Source organism: Apus apus, chromosome Z (genome assembly GCF_020740795.1).
Source record: "Apus apus isolate bApuApu2 chromosome Z, bApuApu2.pri.cur, whole genome shotgun sequence".
Lineage (NCBI taxonomy): Eukaryota > Metazoa > Chordata > Aves > Apodiformes > Apodidae > Apus > Apus apus.
Genome location: NC_067312.1, coordinates 71366005 through 71387585, shown reverse-complemented (window position 1 = coordinate 71387585; position 21581 = coordinate 71366005). Strand labels below are relative to the sequence as shown.

General features: G+C 38.1%; 1 protein-coding gene across 1 annotated transcript; it reads left to right on the top strand.

Annotated features, from left to right (window-relative positions):
* Nucleotides 1-17: 17 nt before the first annotated feature.
* TMEM167A (transmembrane protein 167A) lies at nucleotides 18-21163 on the top strand. Its single transcript, XM_051643268.1, has 4 exons — nucleotides 18-60; nucleotides 11760-11869; nucleotides 16941-16975; nucleotides 20113-21163. The coding sequence occupies exons 1-4, from the start codon at nucleotides 58-60 to the stop codon at nucleotides 20181-20183; spliced, it is 219 nt and encodes a 72-aa protein (XP_051499228.1). The 5' UTR covers nucleotides 18-57; the 3' UTR covers nucleotides 20184-21163.
* Nucleotides 21164-21581: the final 418 nt, after the last annotated feature.

Sequence of the window (21581 nt, the reverse complement as noted above, 5' to 3'; positions counted from 1 at the left end):
TCCTTTGGCCCCGCCCCCTCCCGCCGGAAGTGTGATGTGGCCGCGGAGCGGGTCGCCATGGTAAGCGCGGGCGGCGGGCGGGGGGCGGCTGCTCCGCTCGGGGTCGCGGCGGGACCGGCCCCGGCCACGGCCCCTCCCTGGCCCCTCCCGCCGGCACCCCCGGCTGCTGCGCCGCACGGGCAGTCGCGTCCCTGCCGACCGACGCTTCCCGGGCCCGGCGGCGCCCCAGAGGCCTGTCACGTCCCATCCGGGCCGCGCCTTTGAACCCCCTCACAGGCCGAGGCCGCCTTCGCGCCGCGGGGCAGCGAGGCCGCGGTTGCGGAGCCTTCCCAGCCCCAGCGTAAAGCCTGGCGGAGCAGTAGGCTTAGCAGCCCCGCAAGCCGGTCGTGTCTGCGCCCCAACCCGCCGCCCCCTCAGTCCCCCGAGTCTTTTCCCGGGCCTGGCCCGCGTTTTCCGTGGGGCAGAGGCCCTTGCCCGGGGCTGCGGTGCCTTGTCTGTCAGGGTAGAATTTCTGTTTCTTCCGATACTCTCATTTAATGGATATATTGTTTGACGTCTTTCTTCTTGAGCGGTGATCTGAATCCTGACATTCACCATTTGTGTCGTTTTTCAGGAATAGCGCCTGAGACCTGGGTCTGTTTGCTAATTTAAATGTATGAATGGTGTGTATAGAGGTGACAGAGAGGCTTCCTAGCATTGCCGGTTGTGTTTTCTATGGTTTCTGCCTTCTTTTAATTCTGAAGCACAGAAAATAAACATGAGGGATTTTTACTTGGGTTAGAGTTAGAGCTGTGCTGTTGACATAATCTTTGCCTTAGTTGAGAAAGATTTTTACATGAGCAGTGCAGACACAGAATTTTAAAATTAAAAGGAATAGCTAAAAATAGAAAATATTTCCCTAAACAAATAAAGGTTTGTACACGACTTTTAGTTCAACACAGAATTACTGTAAAATGAGCACTTTCAGAACCTTTCTTAGACCTGCACAATGGTTTGGTTTGGAAGGAGCCTTTAAGGATCATCCGTTTCCAAACCTCCTGCTATGGGCAGGGACACCTCCCATCAGATCAAGTTGCTCAGGGCCCCATTCAACCTGAGCTTGACAGGTTATCCATTAATATCCATTGACAGTGATGTATACTGTGCTGAATGTTTGTTCATCCCACATATTTATTAAGAGATTAATATCTCTTGAACTTTCTTATAGTTCAGTTGAAAAAAAGTTCCTAAGCTCCAGATCTTGTCACCAACAGGAAATTACTGGAAGTTGCTCACCTGAGCATTCCTTGGCAGATCTTTTAGATGAACCTGTTCTAATATGTGGCTTTAAGCTGTGAGAAAAGGGTTTTCAAGATAAGAGGCATAAATTATCTCAGAAGATCTAAGACACACATGGAGAAAGCAAGAGAAGAAAGAAAAGTGAATCATTCACCTCTAATCAAAGCCTTGAAAACGTGGATACTACAGAGGTACAACATCACCTTGCTGTTCTTCACAGTACTTAAAGTACTTTGAGATTGGAAAAAAAGGCAGGAGAACCATGACAATCAATGAGACATTTACACTGCTCAGCTTAGCACTTAAATATAACACTAATGTTTGTATCATGCAAAAATATTATAGTAAGCATTTGAGAACTTATGAGATTATTTTTTTCTCCACTTGTCTGTCTTGCTTGTTAGAGGTTACACTGTGTGCTTCAAGGAACCTGAAGTAAGAAAACCTTTTCATGAGATTTTTCTCTTGATTTTATTTCAAAGAAAGTGACAGTAAGATTCCTCAGTCTTCTGGTGTTTGAATTTCCTCGAGGGAAACAATAACCCTTATGGCATATCCAGGACCTTGGGTTCTCCATGGTGCTACCTCTGGTGTCATGGCTATTTAGAAAAAAAGTTTTTTCCTTCTGGGATTAGCAGTCATGAGCTGTAGTTAATGGCACTTTCTTTTGAGCTCATGCTTGATGATGGAATAGGAAACAGCTGCTGTCTATGTATGGGTAAAAGGGAGAGAGTAGAGCTGCATTTCCAATTTGTTCTCTTTCTACGAAAAAAAATGAGCTGCAGTTGTGACAAGCCAGTAATTCTGTGAATAGCGTAAATTTTTAAGTTTAATTTCCAAAGGACTTTATTTGTTGGAATTTCCCATCCTATTGTCTCCTGGGCTTCCTTACCATGACCTCATCAAGCAAGTCAAAACTCGTGCTGGGTGACGAGACAGCTGCTATCAGAGTATATAGACTGGCTGCTGCCTTTCTTTTTGTTTATGTGAGAGCACAACTTGTATTTATTTTTTTCCTTATCACTGTGAGTGGGTAGAAAAAAGGTATACTATTTTAACTTAAGGCAACTTTGAAAGTGGGTAGAAGCTGCTCAGTGGAATAAAAAGTTACTGGAAACCAAAGGGATGCAGTATAATGACACAGCTACTTTATTTAAAAGCAGGAATTATATTGCTTCCTGGCTTTCACAAACCATTGTGAAACCATTGTGGCAGTTTATCTTGTCACTCTTGAAATTTATACCTGAAAACTCAACAAAACGTTTCCTATGGGGGTGCCACACACATGTGGTGTGGTGGGTGGAAATGGAGAAGAAGCCTCAAATAATTTTACATTAAAATTGAAGACGATGAGTCTCTCACCCACTGAAGGGCAGCTATATAGCAAAAGTTCACTTTATAGCAAAACTGTGCAGTTGTCGCCAAAAATGAGTATATGTTCAAAGGAAGTCTTAGTAGATAGGTTTTGTGTCTGGAATTGCAATTTGGTGATGAAGAAAATAAAGAATTGTAGAATTCACAAAGATGGGTTCTTTCCCACCACCTTCTGGTTAGGACTGACTTTGAGCCCCACATTACTCTGGAAGAACTGATTTGGGAGCTTTCCATAAGGACAAACACTTCTGTCACAATCTTTGTTTCTGTCTTAGAGTGGTGTTTATAGAAGGAAGGGGAATGCTGATGTAGCCAATTGTAAAAACATTCATTAGTAAATACTGATCCAAACCAAGCTCTTGGATATAAACATACTAGAATCTGAGACACTGTTCTGCAAAAGAGCTTTCAGGAGTCTCCCAAGTAGAAAGTTTTATGTCTGGCTTATTCGAAGTTAGAAGGAATAATCAACCCTGATTCAAATTTGCTAATAGCTTTGGTTTCATCATGGCCTAAAAGCAGAGAGGATTAAAAATATCTCCTAGTACATCTTAGAGTCCTAAGGTGTCATTAATGTATAGAAATACACATCTCTTTGTAATGTGATTTTGGTTTGGAATACGGATGGACATCTTGCATGTCAGTATTATAATGCCAGGAGGCATTATATTAGTAGTGGTAGTAGTATTACTATTATGTTATTTTCTCTTCAATACGAAGCAATTAGAATTTCAGGGAGTTACAGCTGCAGTGACAAATATTTCATCTCATGAAGCCTTTAGTACCCAGGTCATTGATTTTGCTGACAGTTGAACAAAACGAGAAGTTTTCATAAAGTGGTCAGTATGACAATTTGTTTTTTTGTCTGGTTGAAGCATTAGATATCTATCCCTCACATCTACTGCAATAGCTACAGTATTGAACACATTTTTCTGCTGATATACAGAGCATCTTGCTAAAAATGCCACCTACCTTGCAGGTGTTAAGAACCCAAACCACACATCAGATACCTGCAGAGGTGATGTAGGCCTGCCCAACACCATGGGACATCAAAGGCTTTGCAGAGCTGTTCATTGTATCTTAACAATAAAAAATAACTGCTCTTACTTTCATATTTTAAATAGGTGGTTCTACTGTTAATGAACAAAGAAAAGTATATAACTAGGACACATAAAAATGTTACTGATGTTTTTAATTCTGAGGTAAATTCAAAGATAGGCTTTTTGTGCAGCCTTTAGATCAGGAAGAACACAGCATCCCTTTACTGCAATCAGCAACTTCTTAGACTTTTTGTAGAGATGTTAATGAATGCAGTTCAGCTTTGAATTGCACAGGCTTTCTGTGGGGATAAGAAATACTCAGAGAAATAGAAGGCAAGTGTTTTTTTTCCTGTTGTGCTGAAGCAATATCCAGTTTTATTTTTACTTGTGAGTTTGGTGTGATTTTTAGAACTTTCACCATAACATTATTTTCTGAAATTTATCCAGCCTGGACAGATAGAATTTTAGGTGTACTGCAAAAGTGAAAATACTGGATACAACAAAGAAAAAATATTTCAGTATCTTCCTTTTTGAGATGTTGACTTTCTTCCATGTTCAAACTTCTGTAGCACCTTCTTTTGCAAACTCACACTTTTTGTACTCTGCTTTTATTAGAGTAAGGATGGAATTTGATAAAAAATCGGCTGGCATGTTAGAATGACTCTTACCTCTCCCATTGACAAATGGTCTTCACTGTTTCTTAATACTCTTTAGTAACCTTGAGGTAAACAAACTGAGCAGTGTGGTGTGCAACTTCAGAAGGAGGGTTATGTAATTTCACGGAAACTGCTGATCAGTCCTCAGAAACACAGGAATGGTATGAGTTTATAACTGGCCATACTTCTTCAATGAACAGCACAAGAAGCCAGAAGTTACGCATTATAGGAGATGTCTTTTTCTTTACATGGGTAGTTTTTCTCCTTCTGCTGGACTAAAGTACAGATTTTTAGGGTGGGAGAGGCAAAAGAGCTACAAGTCAAGATTTGTGTCATTTTACAGAGCTCTCTGACAGTGGCTGAATGTCACATACTCTGTTTATAGTTGCAGAAAGTATCATTACATTCCCTGTGTTACTCTGGAGAATATACTTGGCTTCAGCATCCTGAAAGAAGATTATAGAAATTATTCCTATTATCCAGTGGGGGAAGAGAGCAGAGAAAGAATCTCTGTAGAACTGCAGACTATCTAATCTGCAAAGAAGACGTGGAAGAAAAGATATCTTGTGCTTTTGCTGCCTCATCTAACTTAAGTCTCTGTTAGCTGAATGTATAATCATATACACCTATGTGTTACAGGAACCCTGATAAAAAAAGTTTAATTTTTCAACTTTCACTTAGTTTTTTATTGTAAGATTTTTTGGTGAAATGCTACATCTGCTAGCTGCTTACACCGAAAGTTCAATTCTGAAACTATTGTCTAAGTCTTGTCAGAAAGCAGAAGAAGGAAATTGAGTTGAGCAACGAATTTCAGCATTGTCACCTTGAGGTGTCATTTCAGTATTGATCTCTGGATTTGAATTGCAGTGAAAAAACTAAACCTGTTAAAGTCAAGAGAGCTTTTGCAGGAGAAGACAACTGTTTTCATCTGTTAATTCATTAATTGTTTAAAAAGATTGGTTATTGTTTTAAACAATAGGCTTCAGTTGAGTTAAAACAATACATGTTAGTTCCTGTGTGCTGTACTCGTCATTTTACTTAGCATAATTCTTCAAGGAGTGTATAGGGAAAGATTCCCTGTTACTCTAATTTAGCCTTAGCCTAAATTTTACAAATGTAAAAATACGGATTTTAACAGGAATGTTAATGAATGTTAATTATTGTACTTAAGTTCCTTCGAAACTAAATACTGGGGTGAAAGTGCATTAAACTTAAACTAAAAAAAACTGTTGGAGCAACCAGTAACTTCTAGCTTGATGGTATTTGGATGCTTACTAATCTCATACAAGCAGTTTTGTCTAAACACCTCTGGGTTAGTTCTTCAGTGTAGCTTTGCTAATAATCACTTCAAACTTAACTGATTTGCAAGTTTTTGTTGTTTGGGATTTTTGGATTTCTAATTAACATGCCTTTTTTACAAATGCTTCTTTTCCATTCATTTTTATCAGATTACATTTGGCAGCAGTGGGTAAACAAATTGCCTTGGAATAGGTTGGAAAATAGCATCATTATGTGCATGTTCTAATACATTTTTAGCAATTGTTTTGACCCTCAGGTTGGAAGTAGTCCTACATGTTTTATTTCCAATTATTTTTTTAATATTTTACTCCTAAAAATTAGATTTAGACTGGGGAAATATGAATCACAGTACCTAATGGAAACTCATATAATAGGCATTTTCTCTTTTAGCTTTTTAAGGACCGCTTTATTAGAATTTCATAGATTGATTTCACTTTTCTGTGATGGGGTTTTAAGCCTGCATTACTATTTTAATGTAGGCTTATGCATTTTTATCAGCCCTTGTCCAACTGCATTTTAAGGTCTTGCTCACATTTTAGTATGAGAAAGGCAGCTGAACAATCAGATATCAACAGTTGTTTCTTTGGTTCTGGAGAACATAATAATCCATCAATTTTATAGTATTGTGCAGGAAAAAAAAAAACAACTGCTAAGAAGACTGTATTTCGCAGCATGTTATTCAAATAAGGTTATAATTTCCTTAGAATATTCCAATAATTTGTCTGTAGTTGCCCATTTGAATCAATTATTATACAAGTTACCGTGGGGTGAAGTTTAACAACTTGCTGGCACTGCACTGGTCTCTTTTTATAGCACACACAGATTAAATAATGGCCATGCTGCAATCAGATACATTGATTTTGTTAAATACTGAAAGTCTAGGGAAGATTAAGTTTTGGATCAGTGTTAAGTCTGTTGAGATAAACTAGGAGACCTTTTGGTTTAGGCTTCTACCAACCCAGGGGCATGACAGTATGGGGTTTCTGTTCTCCTACATGTTCTTCTTCTCTAGAACTGTGATATCAGGTGGTTTATTTTAAATATAAGTGTATGAGGCAAGGGGAAATTCACTGGGTCCTTCCATGACACACATAGTTGCATCAAAATTAACAGTGTAATTCGTTATAGTGTAGTCCAAGGAGTGCATCGTTACGTGGTTCATAATTATGTGATGCTGTCTGCAAACACATGCAACAAAACAGTATCTGAATGAGAAAATGTACGAGAATAAGACGTACAGAGGCAGATACTGCGTGAAGTCTTTGATGTGGCTGTTATTTTCACTGTAGCAAAAAGCTTAGGATCAGTGCATTTCTTATGGTTATAACTGCTGAAGCTGAATACACATTTCCCAGTGGTCACTAAAAAATTAGGCAATCATCAGTGTGCCCTTCCTTTCAGCAGATTGAATGAAATAGTTCCATATAATATACCTGAGAAATAAAGAATGAATACTCTTTAATGTGTTCAGATTAGCAGTTGTTATTGATAACCAGAACTCTGAGCTGCCTTTTTTTTTTTATTCTCTCCAAGTGTAGTAAATTTAATGCTGACTGGGTTGCAGGAGTGACAACGTTGTCTGTAATCAGGTTGACAGGGGCTGTGCAAATGTTATGGCCCATCAGGATTCCATTTCTCAGCCACACGGAAATATTTTCACGCTAAATCAACATTTAGTAAAGTATATTAAGCAGTTACATTACCATGTTCTGTTCCATAGATTTCTTTTTTTACTCTGTGCACAAGCTCCTCCTTCCATCTCTCCTCACCCCAGAAAAGGAGCTGTCACACCACCTCCAGCATTTTAGCAAACTCACTGATAGTGTCTTCTAGGGGCAACTAGAAGACTGTTTCTTTCCTTGCAGCTCCCTGTTTTGCCTCAGTATATCCCCTGTGCTGACAGCTACACTGTTCAGATGAGGACTCAAATGGGAATATACTGACATGGTTTCTAGCTATAACTTTGGTCTTCTAACTACCATGTATTCACAAGAGTATTTCTAATACATGTCACCACTGCTAATCTGAACACAGTAAAGAGTATTCATTCTTTATTTCTAAGGTATGTTATATGGAACTATTTTTACTGAGGTATGATATGATCAGGGAAATAATATTGAGGCATTTTTCTAAGCTTTAATTTTGGAAAGGATTTAAAAGAGCCTTTGGGCATGTAGCTCTCAAAGCGAAAATCCATGGTCTTAAATTACTGAAGACTTAAGAAAAAGCTTGCTCTTGCAAGTTCTGATGAATACAATGTCTCCTTAGTGCTGCAGGTGATGTGGTAGTGCTCCACAACTACCTGGAGACAGCACACAGGGGAGGGAGGGGGGGGAAGTGTAATTACCTAAGTAACATAGAATATAACTACTAAGGTGTTTCCACCATGTCAGAAATGTGCCAAATGCAAATGTAGAAAATTTCAGCATGTAAGATTAAAGCCACAGCTTGCACTGTTTTGAACAACAATAAAATACCAGTGCTGATTTTTTTCTGCATTTGCAATCTGAGTCTGTGGAAGTTAGTTGTCCTTTCATCAACATGTGGACACAGCCTAAAAATTAGCATCAATTTCTCTGTGTGCTGAAATTTCTTAACAATGGGAATGAGGCTCACAGGATCTACATTAAGTTGGTCAAGACATTTTAAAAATTCTGATTAATTACTTTTGGATCGGATGAACTGCAACCCACCTACATTGCAACATTTCCCAAATTGCTTAGGATGTGAGGACAGTATTTGTTAAAAGAATTCTGAGTAATGTATGACTTTTACAGCAGTTTTAAATTACATCAGTTCAAGCAGCTGGATATAAATTGCTCTTTTCTATAAATTCATCTGGACCATAAGAATTACTTTGGATGTGAAACGTAGAGCCATCCACTTTAGAAATAAATTTTCATTTCCAGTTTAAAATTGTTGACAAATTTTAAAATATGCATGTCTGTCCTTTTAAAGTGACTACATAGGTAAAGGTGTAATTCAGAGGATGTTTTGGTGAAATGGTGTCTGTAATTACAGTGATGCCCTGTACTGCGTATCTGAAGAAACATGTGAAGAGCCCAACAAAGAACAATTATGTACTGCCCCTACTGATTGACTAATACACATTTCATGAGTATACATTTACAGTCTCTGCTTAAGAGGAAGCAAGTGTGCCCTGCTGCCATTTTTGTATGTTGAAGTACCTGACACTGCCAGCCTGCTTGGGAAGCAGCTGCAGGAGAAAGCTTGCAGGAATTCATGGGAACCGAGTTCTGGCAGGCACTGCACTGTGAGATACTGAAAGCAGCTGTCTCTCCCGGAGGACTGATCAAATTAATCAGTTGATAGGGAGTATCTTGGTTTGCTGAGAGGCAGCCACTCCTGGATCCGGCCCTGTCACGTTCCTAGACCCACAGGAGCCTCTCTTAGGTAGTAAGAGTTGCCTCTGGGGGGCATTGAGAGTTTCCTGTTTTCTGAAGTTGGCAAAAGCTTGTGCATTATACAAAGGCCAGAGTCTACTGATAGAGATGGGCAGTGTTTTGTCCTTTGTGAATAATCTCTCCATTATTTACAACACAGGAGAACAGAAATGATGAGTTGGCTAGCTAAGCTGAAATACTACACTAAGCATGATTTAACAAATGCTGTTGCTTAGGAAAAAATCAGGTAGCCTCCCCTTGAGCACCTGAGGGCAGACTTTGGGTGCTGGATCACCTCTCCACTCGTGATGTTCCCTGTCAATGTTCTTACTCATCCCAGAAACCTTCCTGCATGTCAGCTGTTGCATGTAGTTATCATTTACTCTTTGCCTTTCTCCACTGCCTACTTTCTCTCTTCATCCTTATGATCACATTTTCAGCCTGTCCCTGTTTTTACCTCTCAGCCTGTTGCCCCTGTCATAGGGCAGGAGGAATGAGGAATCTGGCTTGGGAATTTTGTTGCTTCAGAAGGAAGGCTGGTGCAAGAAGGGCTTCTCCTTGGGCAGAAGTAAAAGAGAGTAGCATGCCCACTGCAATGGCTAGTGCTGCCTTTGAGGACATGCCCTCAGGGATGCTGAAATCTCCCATACAGGCTGCAGTGGCAGTGTTTCTCAGTTGCTTCTTGAGCCTCTCTATGCTATTGCTTTTTTACAGGTAGCTCCCCATGGAGGAGTGGTCTGTTGAATTCCATTAACTGAAACATTTAAATTTGTTGTGTATCTGTTCCTGTGTAATGCATGAATTTACGCTGGCAGTTATACCCAAGTTCTGGTATTGCTTCATATGATTCATGGAAATGTCTGTGTAAGCTAAGGTTATGCTATATATTTTTTTTGTTAGGAGGTTTTAAATCTCAGTATCAGAAGCGCCGTGGATATTCCAGTGGCTTTGCTCTTACTAGAGCTTCTCATTTTTATCTCTAAATTTGCTTTTAGTGTAATTCTGATCTACTGTGATTTTCTTTTTTAATTATCCGTAATTATTTAGAGAAATTGGAGCTTCAAAACATTAGAATTACATGACATAGGAGGAAGGTGTGCATAGATCAACAGAGCTGTGCCTCACGCTGTGGAAATGTGAACTCTGATGTGCTCCTAAATCCCACTGAGTTCTGCTTGAAGAAGGAAACTGCAGTCTAATACCCCTTCCTAAGTGCTAAGTATTTACACTTGATTAAATACTACTACTCAGACTTTAGGTTGAGCAGTACAAAAAAGATTAGATACTTAGACACAAATTAATCAAAACTGCAGAACTAAGAGAAAATTTATTTTATTGGCTTTGCCATTCTTTTGGACTTCACACTGATTAGGATTTTCAAATGAGTGTAGGTGGGCAAAGAGAAAATAAGGATCTTTAAGCAGTTGCCTAGTATACTACCTGATGTTGTTCACTAAAATATCCATTAAAACTTGCTAAGTTAAACAAACAAACAACAAAAAAACAAACAATAAAACTGCAGCTTCATGCTGCTGGGTTGTATTCACGTTGTATTCACACTGTAATAAGAATCTAAGTCTCAGATCTGGGACCAATTATTAGAAACTACAAATCAGAAAGACTAATAGGCAAATATTGCTACAAAAAATTCCAATGAACTTACTGGAAAAAAAAACAGTCTTACTGGTGCATTATTTCTTGTAATGGTGATGTGGCACTTGCTGGAAATCAGCATCAGCCATCTTTCTTCCAGATTTTGTACTTGATTATGGAGCTACAGCAGTCCTTACATAAAAACCTTCTCTTATAATGTTTGTGCTTCTGAAACAGACAGATTGTTTCACATAAGCAATGATAGTTGATTATAAGTTAATTAATAAAGAACATGTTGGCCACACAAGTCTTAGACTTTAGTTAAAAAAAACAAAAACAACAACCTTGTATAATGCACTTACTACATTTTACTGGCATTTTAAAGATTAACAAATAGCCAAATATTATCGCAGTTTTTCAAGAATTGTTTCTTCTTACTGCCAGTAGACAGATTAGTTTTACTATCTTGATTAGTCTCCATCCTAAGGCAGTTTCATAATTTGTCCAGCATTTTCCATATAATTTACACTTCTAAAAACACATTTATAGTAAAGATGTTTTTAAACTTCACATCAAAAGATAATTTGAAAATAAAATTATTCAGTTATCTTTTCATAATTCAGATGTGTTTAATTTTATATATTTCTTTGAATCTGTTGAATTTTGGATGTAGTCTTCATAGACCTGTATATTAACAATCCTTCTACGTATTTCTTGTTATTCTCTGTCTTGCTGCTGCTGGTATAGTTGTCAAACACACTTCACTTTCACCACACCACCATATTCTATTGATGTGAGCTGCAGTTACACTTATTCCTGCCTGAGAGGGAACATCTGTTTTCCGTAACTCTTGGCCTGCTGCTGATGACTTTCCACAAACTGACTTTGGAACAGGTGTCTGGGGGTAAAACTGTTAGGTTACTATTTTCTTTACCCTTCTTGGGATTAATTGTGAAGTAAAAAAACTGGTTTTGCACCGTCGTGTACAATGGGCTGTTAAAAGACATTCTTGCTCACTGGCATTGTTGGTTTGATTTTTGTTTTTAATGGATATTGTTTAGGGGATCTTTTGTACTGCAAAGACATAATCTTTCTGTTCTAATTTTCTTCTGTAGTCTGCCATCTTCAACTTCCAGAGTCTACTGACAGTAATCCTGCTGCTCATATGTACCTGTGCCTATATCAGATCCTTGGCTCCCAGCATACTGGACAGAAATAAAACCGGGTATGTAGTCTGAGCATTTACAAAATGCACATGCTGTTTGGTTTTAACAGCAACGTTTTAGCCTTAGTATCTGCCAATGATACATGATAATAACCAATGATATTTTTTAAAATGACCCTCTTCTTTAAAGGGAGAGGTTTTCAGTTTACACCTTACAAAAGAAGGCAGTGAGGTAATTGCAAACACTTGGTTGCTATTTTTAGTAAGAACTAATTAATTAACAAAGCCAGCTAATATTGCTTTGTAAGTTATTGTCTAGATTTTCTCATTAAGTGCTTATTGAAGATACAGACATAAGTGACAGAAAGCAAGCATTTTTCTACATGCAGCTATCACTGTAATAATTTTTTTAATTATTCTTAAGTCTGGACAAAAAACATTAACAGCAGAAGCTGTCTGTTTGTTTTCAGAGTAGACATTTTGGAGGTACTAGTTTGAAACACAGCTTCTGCAACAGTCTGCAACTAAAAAAAATCAGATTATTTAAAAATAATCACCGCTGTCCTTACCTGTGGTCTCTTAAAATAATCTTTTTTAATTATCTGAGGAGTTAATAGAAGAGGTTTTTTGCAAGCTTCTACAAAACTTAATTATTTTTTTTTGGGTCACTATAACTTCATCTCTCACTTTTATTCCTTATGTACGTGTTCCTAGGTGACCAGTGTTTTTCTCCTTTTGGTCCCCTGTTCTCCTGCACGGAGTTTAATGTTGCGGGCCCAATACTTTTGCAAAAGTTCTTCCCTGCCTGCTCAGCAGCACAGTTCTTGGGATAGTGGGAAAGGGAGACAGCCACAGAGCCAAATCTGTGCCTCACTTTAAGCTGTTAATGCCCATTCATCTTTTGGCTTACCTATTTTCATTGTGCTAACAAATAATGTAACTGGGAATTAGGTGCAGTCAGCAATATGCTGTGGTTTTAAACTAACAGGAGTTTTGATCTAGAAACCACTGAGGCAGTCCATAGTATTTCACTAACACTGTCACCTAAGGTTAATCCAAAGGATATAATATTTATAAAAGTAGGAGGTAATTGTAGCTGGAAAAAAAAAAAAAAAAAAAAAAAAAGACTGTTGGGCACTGAGTGTTTAACTTATTTTTTTATTTGATCATTTGCTGTTAAGTAAAATGTTGGGTTTTTTCCCTCTGAGTCTCTTCTATCACATTTAATTTTCAGAAAAAGTGTCAAGTTTTAAGTAGACTTAACAACTACTGCATGTCTGTCTTCTGAAAGCCTGTGTTGCAATTAACCTCTGGAATTGCCATTTTATCACACAGGTTTTCTTCTAGTAGTGTAAGATACCCAGAGTAGACTAGCTTTTTTTCATTTTGGAGTTCTAACATGAAAATGCTGGTGTCCTTTCATTTGGGGCCATGAGGTTGTCACTGACATGAGAGATTTCTTTTGATAGAAGATGGAAAGAAAGGATGACTTCATGAAGGACTGAGGGAGGGTGGAGGGAATTCTGGTGTCTGCTAGTCAAAGATAACACAATAGTCAATGAGGTATACACAGTAAGGAGTAAGAATATTTATTTTACTGATTAAAATTTTAGTGCTGTTTTTGGCAAGGAGTATTTCCTTTAATCTGGAGCTACTCTGTTTATTCTTGAGGCAAATCTGTCTGGAGTACAATAGAACTCTCTTCATAAAATGTTTTCAAAGGGTGCTGACACACTGGAGGAGTTGGGCGTTTGATCTGTAGGTTTGTATTTATATAGATGTTGGACATACTATTTTATTTTTGTTTTATATATACGTATGTAGACTACTTTGTACTGGAGAATAAAACACGGGCCTGGAAGCAATGAAATTTGTTTCCTGAATGGTAGATGTTTACGTGGACCTCATATGCTGTTAAACTCCTGTCTGTCCCTCTTCACTAACATATTCCATGCTCAGATGGAAATGTCTAGACATACTGGATATAATAAATTCTAGTCATATTTCATTTTACCACAGAGATGATCTTACCTCATTATTCCTGCTCCAAATTAATAGAATAAAAAAGTAGCAATAAAATATTAAAGTGACAGAGAGGAGAAATGTTGATAGTTATTCACTGTATTTCTGATTAAGTGAGTGGTGACTTTGGTGAAGATTTAAATCTGTTGATAGTAAGTAAAGAAACATGTTTGTGTTGGTTGAGAGAATGTGTTGCAAAGTGATGTCACCCATCCTCTTAACATTGTATTTCATGCCCTTGACTCCTGCCAAAATTTGTCTTTTTCCTACCAAGCCGAACAGAATTTTAAACCTTCATTTTCCCTGATGTGACTTGAGTGTTTCCATGTGCTTTGTCCTGAGCAATAGAACTTAAGGTTGGGAAAGCAAGTGAAGATTTACTGTTTCATGCTAGCTGGAGGAGACTGTGTATCACAACATGGTTCTCTCCTCCCTGCTAACCAGAAAGCTATGTTCGTTTATATGCAGCAGAGATTTCCTTTGACTTCCCATAAGCCCTGCGGTGGGGTATCTCTCACACTCCCTCCTGGAGTGGCAGTGGGGTTGTCCTGTTAGACACATGTCTGCTGGGTTTTCAGCATTCTCAGTCTAGCAGCCAAAGTTTGCAGCCCGACTAACCCATTCTCACCTTAACTGGGTTCTATTTTGAGAGGTTTTTTTGTCCTGCAGATAACCAACACCACTTTAATGATTAATGCTTTTAACATAACACTGAAAGCCAGAAATATGCAGCAGCTCGTGCACATGTGACTTGGGGCTGCCAGAAGAGAGCAGGGATGCAAGCCAGTGTGACACATTTCACCTGGTCAAAACAGGGGTGAAGATGAATGTGAAGGGGAGAATAAGGAACAATGCATTTCATTTGAGTAGTTGCTTCAGGAGGAAGTATTTTGGAACAGATTCATTCAGGGCACCATCATTTCTGTAACAGTCACAATTTTTGACTTGGAGATGCATGTTGTGGACCCGAGATGAGCAGTGTAAAACTTCAGGAGAGCAGAAGACCTGCACAGGTTTTTCTTCCAGTGTGAGCCCCCCCCGTTCATTCAGAGGCTGTGATTATAGCTGTTAGAAGGTCTAGATTTTAATTTGCTTTTGCTCAACAGCAGACTGTGTGGACAAAAATGTGCTGGGCTGTTCCATTAGCAGCCCAGCTAATGGGCTTTAAAATGGTACTTTAAAATGGGCTTTAAAAAAGGTACTGTTGTTACCTGTTGGAAGGCTTGTCAGCCCTCCTGTTGGTGGTGAATTTAACTTCATAAATCAATAGATCTTAGTTTTGCAGAGAGTAATGGCAGTTTTGAGAGCCTTAAGCACCATCTGTACAGTACTATCGGGCTGTTTCTTTTGCTCTTTGAGATTTACGCATTAATGCCCTTTTAGATGTCTTTAGGTTATATTACTGTCTGACCTCTTGGCCTGGAAAATTGTGATGGTCTGCATGCAGGGATTATTACTTCTGCTTGTGCAGCTATATGAAAGGAGAAAAAAAGAAGCTTAGACTATACATAAATACTTTTGGCTTTAGCTAAAATTATCTAAAGCACAAATGAAAAATACTGTTTTCTAAAAATGAAAATGCTGTTCACAATAAGTTGGTCAGAAAAAGGCACATCAGTCAAAAAGCATTTCACTTTGAATTTAAAAACCTAAGTCAGTTGCTACCTCTAGGAACTTGTACTTCTTACCTGCCCAACACCAGACCTTTGTTTCAGAAATGAAGTGAAGGCTGCTAAATGGAAAGAGGAATTGGTGCTGAAGTAAACTAAGACCGTAAAAGAGAGACCATAAAATACGAAGATGTGCAGAAAATAATTTTAAAAATTTAGGGTATGTTGACTGCTGAAGTATTCAGAAGTGAGTGGCTCAAAACTGTCTGAATTTAAGCAGGGAAAAAAACAGGCATTTGCTAGAGCCCAAGATAGGAGGAAGACAGATAATCAAACCATTGTGGATATGGGTTCAGAGCGCTGTGGGAAAGCACTTGGAGAACTGCCATCACAGCAGGTAGTATATACAACCCCATAAATAATGTAGACTGAAGTTACTGCTGATAAACATATCAGGAGAAGGAGAAAAATAATTAAGTTTTTTTTAGTCCATAACTCTGTAAATAGACAATATAGTTGAATCCAGATGTTTTTACTGCATTGCAACCAGTCTTATTGTGAAGGAGACCTTCATACAGACAAGCCTTCAACACAGTTTTGAGTAACATTTGAAAGGCTGAAAGCTGGTATCTAATTCAGGGTGTTTCTGTATTTCTTCCCCTCTTACTCCTCAGATTCTAAAGCAGGCCCTGCTCTCTTTCCTCTTGAGCAGTGAGTATGAGATTATTTTAGTTACGCAGAGAAATTATGTATTTTTGGCCTACATGTGCATACATCCCTCTGGGTCCGCTCTGAATAGTTGAAATCTGCTCTTCTCCTTTGTTTTTTCACTTGTGAGAATTAACGTTCTGGGCAAGCAGGATTAGAGGCACAAGCAAGGTAAACCTTGGTAAAGGAATAAAAACAAACTTGGAGAATTTTATTTTTTTTTTTTACTTTTTTCAATGCAGGTATTCTCTTATCAGCTTACACTTATGTGTGTGCTCTGCTAGAAGGGGCATTTTTATTTACTATTGCTAAGAGAAATACAACAGAGAGACTACAAAGCATTAAAGTACTCACAGTTTATCATCTCTTATACCTGTAAGAAAACTTGTTTCAAAATCATCATGTCAAAAGTCGTAACAAGGAGACCTGTTGGTTTTTCCTACTCTAGTATTTTTCTAGTTCTGTTTTATTTCTCTCCTGGGGTACTTAAATGTAAAATGTAGAATCCTGATCAGATCTTCAGATTTGGAACACAGACTGAATAAATGCATCTTTGTTTTTCTTGCATGCATAAAAAACCATGCTAGACTTAAAAAGAACTTTGCCATTTGTTTAGTTCATAGCCTATACCCTTCTTTGCAGGTATCTGGTGTTATGTGATGTTGACAATAGTGTCAAGTTGACAAACTACAGTTTGTTTGAATTGTTTTAGATTAGAAGAAATAAAATACAGTTTACTTAAATTATTTTAATAAACCAAGGGCCTAATGAGTTTTTTTTTATCTTTACAGACTATTGGGAATATTCTGGAAATGCGCCAGAATTGGTAACTTATTTGGTTTTTTCTTTGAAATATTTAAGACTGGTTCTTTTGCTAGAGTATGCATTATTTCTTTAGATAATTTTTCCTTGTAGTAATGAGACCCATACTCATACATCATCTTAAAAAAATGCAGATTTTTACCTCCATGAAATGGAGGGGTGGGGGGAAGCAGCATTTCACTGACCAACTTAGCATCGTGGAAGCTTGGATTTTCTAATGTAAATTCATACGTGTGGTGTTATATTTGCAACAATCTGTTGCACTTTTTACTGTGAGAAATAACCAAGGACATACTTCTTGGTCATGGATTTGTTTTTATATTATTCTTTATAAACAGCTGTCTTCTTGAAATTCTGATGGACTACTGACAAAAGCCAGATATTTACCTTATGGTAATAAAACAACATGGAATTCATAATGCAGTAAGGTTCTGTTTAGCCACAAATGTCTTTTTTCTCTCCCTTTTTTGGTTACTTTCTGTGCACGTTAGCATTTCGCAAAGCTGTTTATAGGAAGTGACATTTATATGGAGGCTAATCAGCTCTCTCTGATTTTAGACATTTTCCTATAATGTTCATATTTATATTGGGTTTAATTCTTATTCTGAGTTTATTGTGAAGAGGAAATTGGAATATGCAACATGAAATCATTCTTAGCGTTGAGGTGTATCCAAAATTTTTTTTAAATTACAAATCCATCATCAAAACAGTGCTCTTCAAATTGCATTGTTATTGCAGAAACACCAAACTTGTAATTCTAGATCTTCCTACTTTTCATTGAACCTAAAGGAAAACTGTATGGTTCCCTTTTCTGTATTCCTAGGCTTTGAAAGGGACATGACATACAAATGTCTGTATGTCAAAAAAGCACCAACATGGAGACCAGTTTTTTTTGTGAAGATCTGTTGTCCAAATGTTTGCAGATATCGTCCTATTTAGATAACAGACATATCAGAACCAATTTTAGTACTGTAATTGAAAGATACTGGCAAGGTGGGGGCTGTCAAAAATGAACAAGCAAAAACAAATGTAAAAATTCAGCTGCATTAAGGTTTGTTCAAAGTTGAAGAGAACACCTGACTTTACCATCTTCTTTTTAATTAATTAAGTACAAGTATATTTTTGTCTTAATAGCTGTGTACAGCAAGCAGTCAAAAAAAGAGTACACAAGAATTTTTACCATGGTCTTGTCAGATGAAGTTAAGAACTGCGGTTCATCTGGAATGTATTCTGGTTTTCCCATCGTGTACTAACATTAACATGTTTGCATTTCCTGAATCCAAGGTAATGCATGCACTCTTGTGCTCCATACTGAACTGCTTCCTTTTTGTGTTGGTTTTTTTTCAGTAAAAAAACTAATTTATTTTCAACTTACATCTAGAGTGGTCCAATGTGACTTTATTTTAGATGAACAGATGGGGAGGTAGCATCTTGATTTTGCACCTATGCAATTCTTTGCATAACAGTGAACTAGTGGACTTTGAACATGATTCCTGTCATTTTATCTGTGTTAATTACAAAGGCATGTAGAAAGTGTAGGCTTTTAAATACAAAAATGCCTATTGGCTTCCTTTACATTTAACATGCCCAGTATGTTTAAACAACCTTTTCACATGTGCATAAGATTTTAATAACCCACAAGTGGTTACATGTTTACAAAGTTGTGCAAAATGATGTTTAATCCCGCCACATGGTGATCTCTCTTTTAAGAAAATTAAGAGCAGGAAAGTATAACCCATATGAAAATTGTAATACTTTAAACTGTAGGAGGTGGACTTCCTCAAAAATTTATTTTAAACAGATGTGAAACTGCAGACATTAATTCATTCAGTTATTTGAAGTTAAATTAAATATATGCCAGATCATGACAACATCTTGTAATGTCACTGTGGCAGGCACTTCTGCTTATGGGAGGTGCCACTACAAGTATTTTATTTTTCTTTTGCTGTGGAAAGTTTGTTCCTCCCATGTTTGAAGGTCCTGCTGGTAAAAGAGACTTTTTGTTTTCAAGGATTACACCTTAATGCTAGATTTGGGAGCCTTGGCAGTTTTTGTTTATTTAATCCTTCTCTGAAAACTTCATCTCAGAAAAGATTGTTCATAACAAGACAAAAAATCTTGCACAGCAGCAGGAATTTGAATTTTGTTTAAAGCAAGCAGCTTCAGTTCTGTTTCTATGCTTGTGAGTGCTTAAAACCAGAAACTTTAAAGAGTCATTGCTGCGTTAACATTACCTGACAGTTTTGTAGGCTGGAAGTACCATTGTGTGCTGATTCTTCTCTCCAGAGAGAAGCCAGTGGATTCATGAACTGTAATTCTTAAGTAGAGGGTTAAAAACACCTGGCAAATTAAATGGAGGAAGTGCCCATGTAAATAGGTAGCAGTCTGATTAACATTAGTGATGTTCCCCTGATTGTGTTACAGTTCCCTGCCTAAGATTATTTGTTATCATAGTTTATTTGGTGAACAAAAGACCTAGGTAACATTTTGTTCTGGAGCAAATCAATAGAAAAAGGTCTCTCTCTTACTGCCTTTGCCACCAAGTGTGTCTGTTAATGGAAGAAAATTAACTTTCATTCACGGTCTGCCATGGAAAACTGTAACACTTAATTGAAAAAGTCAGAAATAGACATGTCTGTGCAACTTCTGTAATCTGCTGGCCATTTTTATCACTAATCTGAAAATCTGTGCACCAGACCCTCTCCATATGCTAGCATTGTTATGTCTTTCTAGCAAACAAAAAAGACAGGCATCTGGCCATGTCTGGGCCACTGTGAACTCCCCTGCCAGTTAGCTGGCTCTTACATGACACCATGCATAGAAGATCCACACTGCACCTAGCACTTGTCATCGCCAGATAGCATTGAGGTGCACCTCTTCCTAGCTGACACAAAACAGCTTTTGACCAGTGGTAGCCCAGTAAAAGATTTGTCCTAATGAGGTATCTGATGTATGCCTCCTGACTGTCTTTGGCACTAAGAGATAGCTGCCCTGTGTTTTTGGGGTGGCTTTTTTTTATGTTTTCATGGAAACTGCATCTCAGAAAAGAGGATTTATAGTAAGCCATGCTAGGCTAGGAGCATTCTAGATCTCTTTAGTCATGCCTAAATTTTTGGTTTTGGGTTCTTTCCCTTCCCCTAGGTGAACGGAAGAGCCCCTACGTGGCTGTGTGCTGTGTTGTAATGGCCTTCAGCATCCTGTTTGTACAGTAGCGACTGGACAGTGTCTCCTGTGCCCTACTACCAAAAGCAGAACATGGAAGAACTTGTGTCAGGAAAAGATGGAAAAGTGTCATCAAGTCTCCTCTCACACCCTGTTGGATACCCTGGCTTTTAGTGAACACCCCCACCTCCTGTAAACAGACCATCAAGTACAGTATTAGTGATCATAATGTAGCTAACTCCAGATGACAGGTACTTATTGATGTCAAGTCAGTACTGACACTCCTGATACAACTCTTGAAGGGGTGTCTCTTGTGCATCTGAGTTTCAGGGTAGCTTTTTTTACACCATGCAGTTGAAAATGCTTTCAGTTTCTTTTGTTTAATTCATTGTTTAGTAGTCCTTGTCATGGTTTGTTTGATAGACCTATTTAATGAAACTTAAAAAAGATAAATCTAGCAATAGCAATAAGACTGCTCCTACAAGAATAAAGAACATTGTGACTCTAGGGTATGTTTACAAAGTATTTTCAATTCTTACTGCCTGAAAAATTTGTGTCATTTTGTGATAGCTGTACTCACACTACTGAAAATATGATCTGTGACCTAAGTTACATTCTAAATGTAATGCCACACTTCTAAACTTGTAATTGTTCAAATAATCTATCGGAATTTTTGTTGTTAAGGTATCAGTACATGCAGGGACCATAATTTTAGTGATGTCTGACAAGGCACAGATGTGGGATTTGAGAACCTGGACTGCCCAGTGTAAAGTAGTGTATGTAATCATTTTTAGGGATCTAAGTCTCAGGCAAATAATTCCCCAACTTTTTTAATTATGACAAAAAAGATTTTAAAGCCTCTGCTGCTGTTTTTGCATGTAATACAAGGTTGCTAATCAGCTAAGCAAACAGTTGCCTTCTTAGGAGTCTGCAGATAAGGAATTTGCATGTCCCAGTGTTCTAAAGGTTATAGAAAACAACTAAAATAAATTAAACTTGTGATTAATAAAGATTGTATTACCTTTGTTAATTCTTGCCATAAGCATTTGTTCTATACTTCTGCAAATTTTTAGTAATCTGGTAATTTATTTTAATGGTCCCTGACAGGTGTGTTTACACCACACAGCTATATACTTCATTCTAGAAGGGAGAGCCACTCTCCAGAAAAACGTGGAGAGACTGGAGGAGTGGGCTAGCAGGAACCTTGTGAAGTTCAATGGGGGGAAGGGTGAGGGCTTGCACCTGCGAACATATAACCCAGGAGCGCAGTTCAGACTGGGATCCACCTGGCTGGAGAGCAGCCCTGTGGAAAGGGACCTGGGGGTCTTGGTGGACAACAGGCTCACCATGAGTGCACAGTGTGACGCAGGGCAAAGAAAACAACAGGATGCTGGGCTGCATCAACAAGGACATCAGCAGCAGAAATCAAGAAGACATCACCCCACTCT

What these genes read in the sequence shown, in the direction of transcription:
- TMEM167A (XM_051643268.1), top strand. An exon ending in CTGGACAGAAATAAAACCGG is followed by an intron (nt 11,870 to 16,940) that starts GTATGTAGTCTG and finishes TTATCTTTACAG; the next exon opens with ACTATTGGGAATATTCTGGA. An exon ending in CTGGAAATGCGCCAGAATTG is followed by an intron (nt 16,976 to 20,112) that starts GTAACTTATTTG and finishes CCCTTCCCCTAG; the next exon opens with GTGAACGGAAGAGCCCCTAC.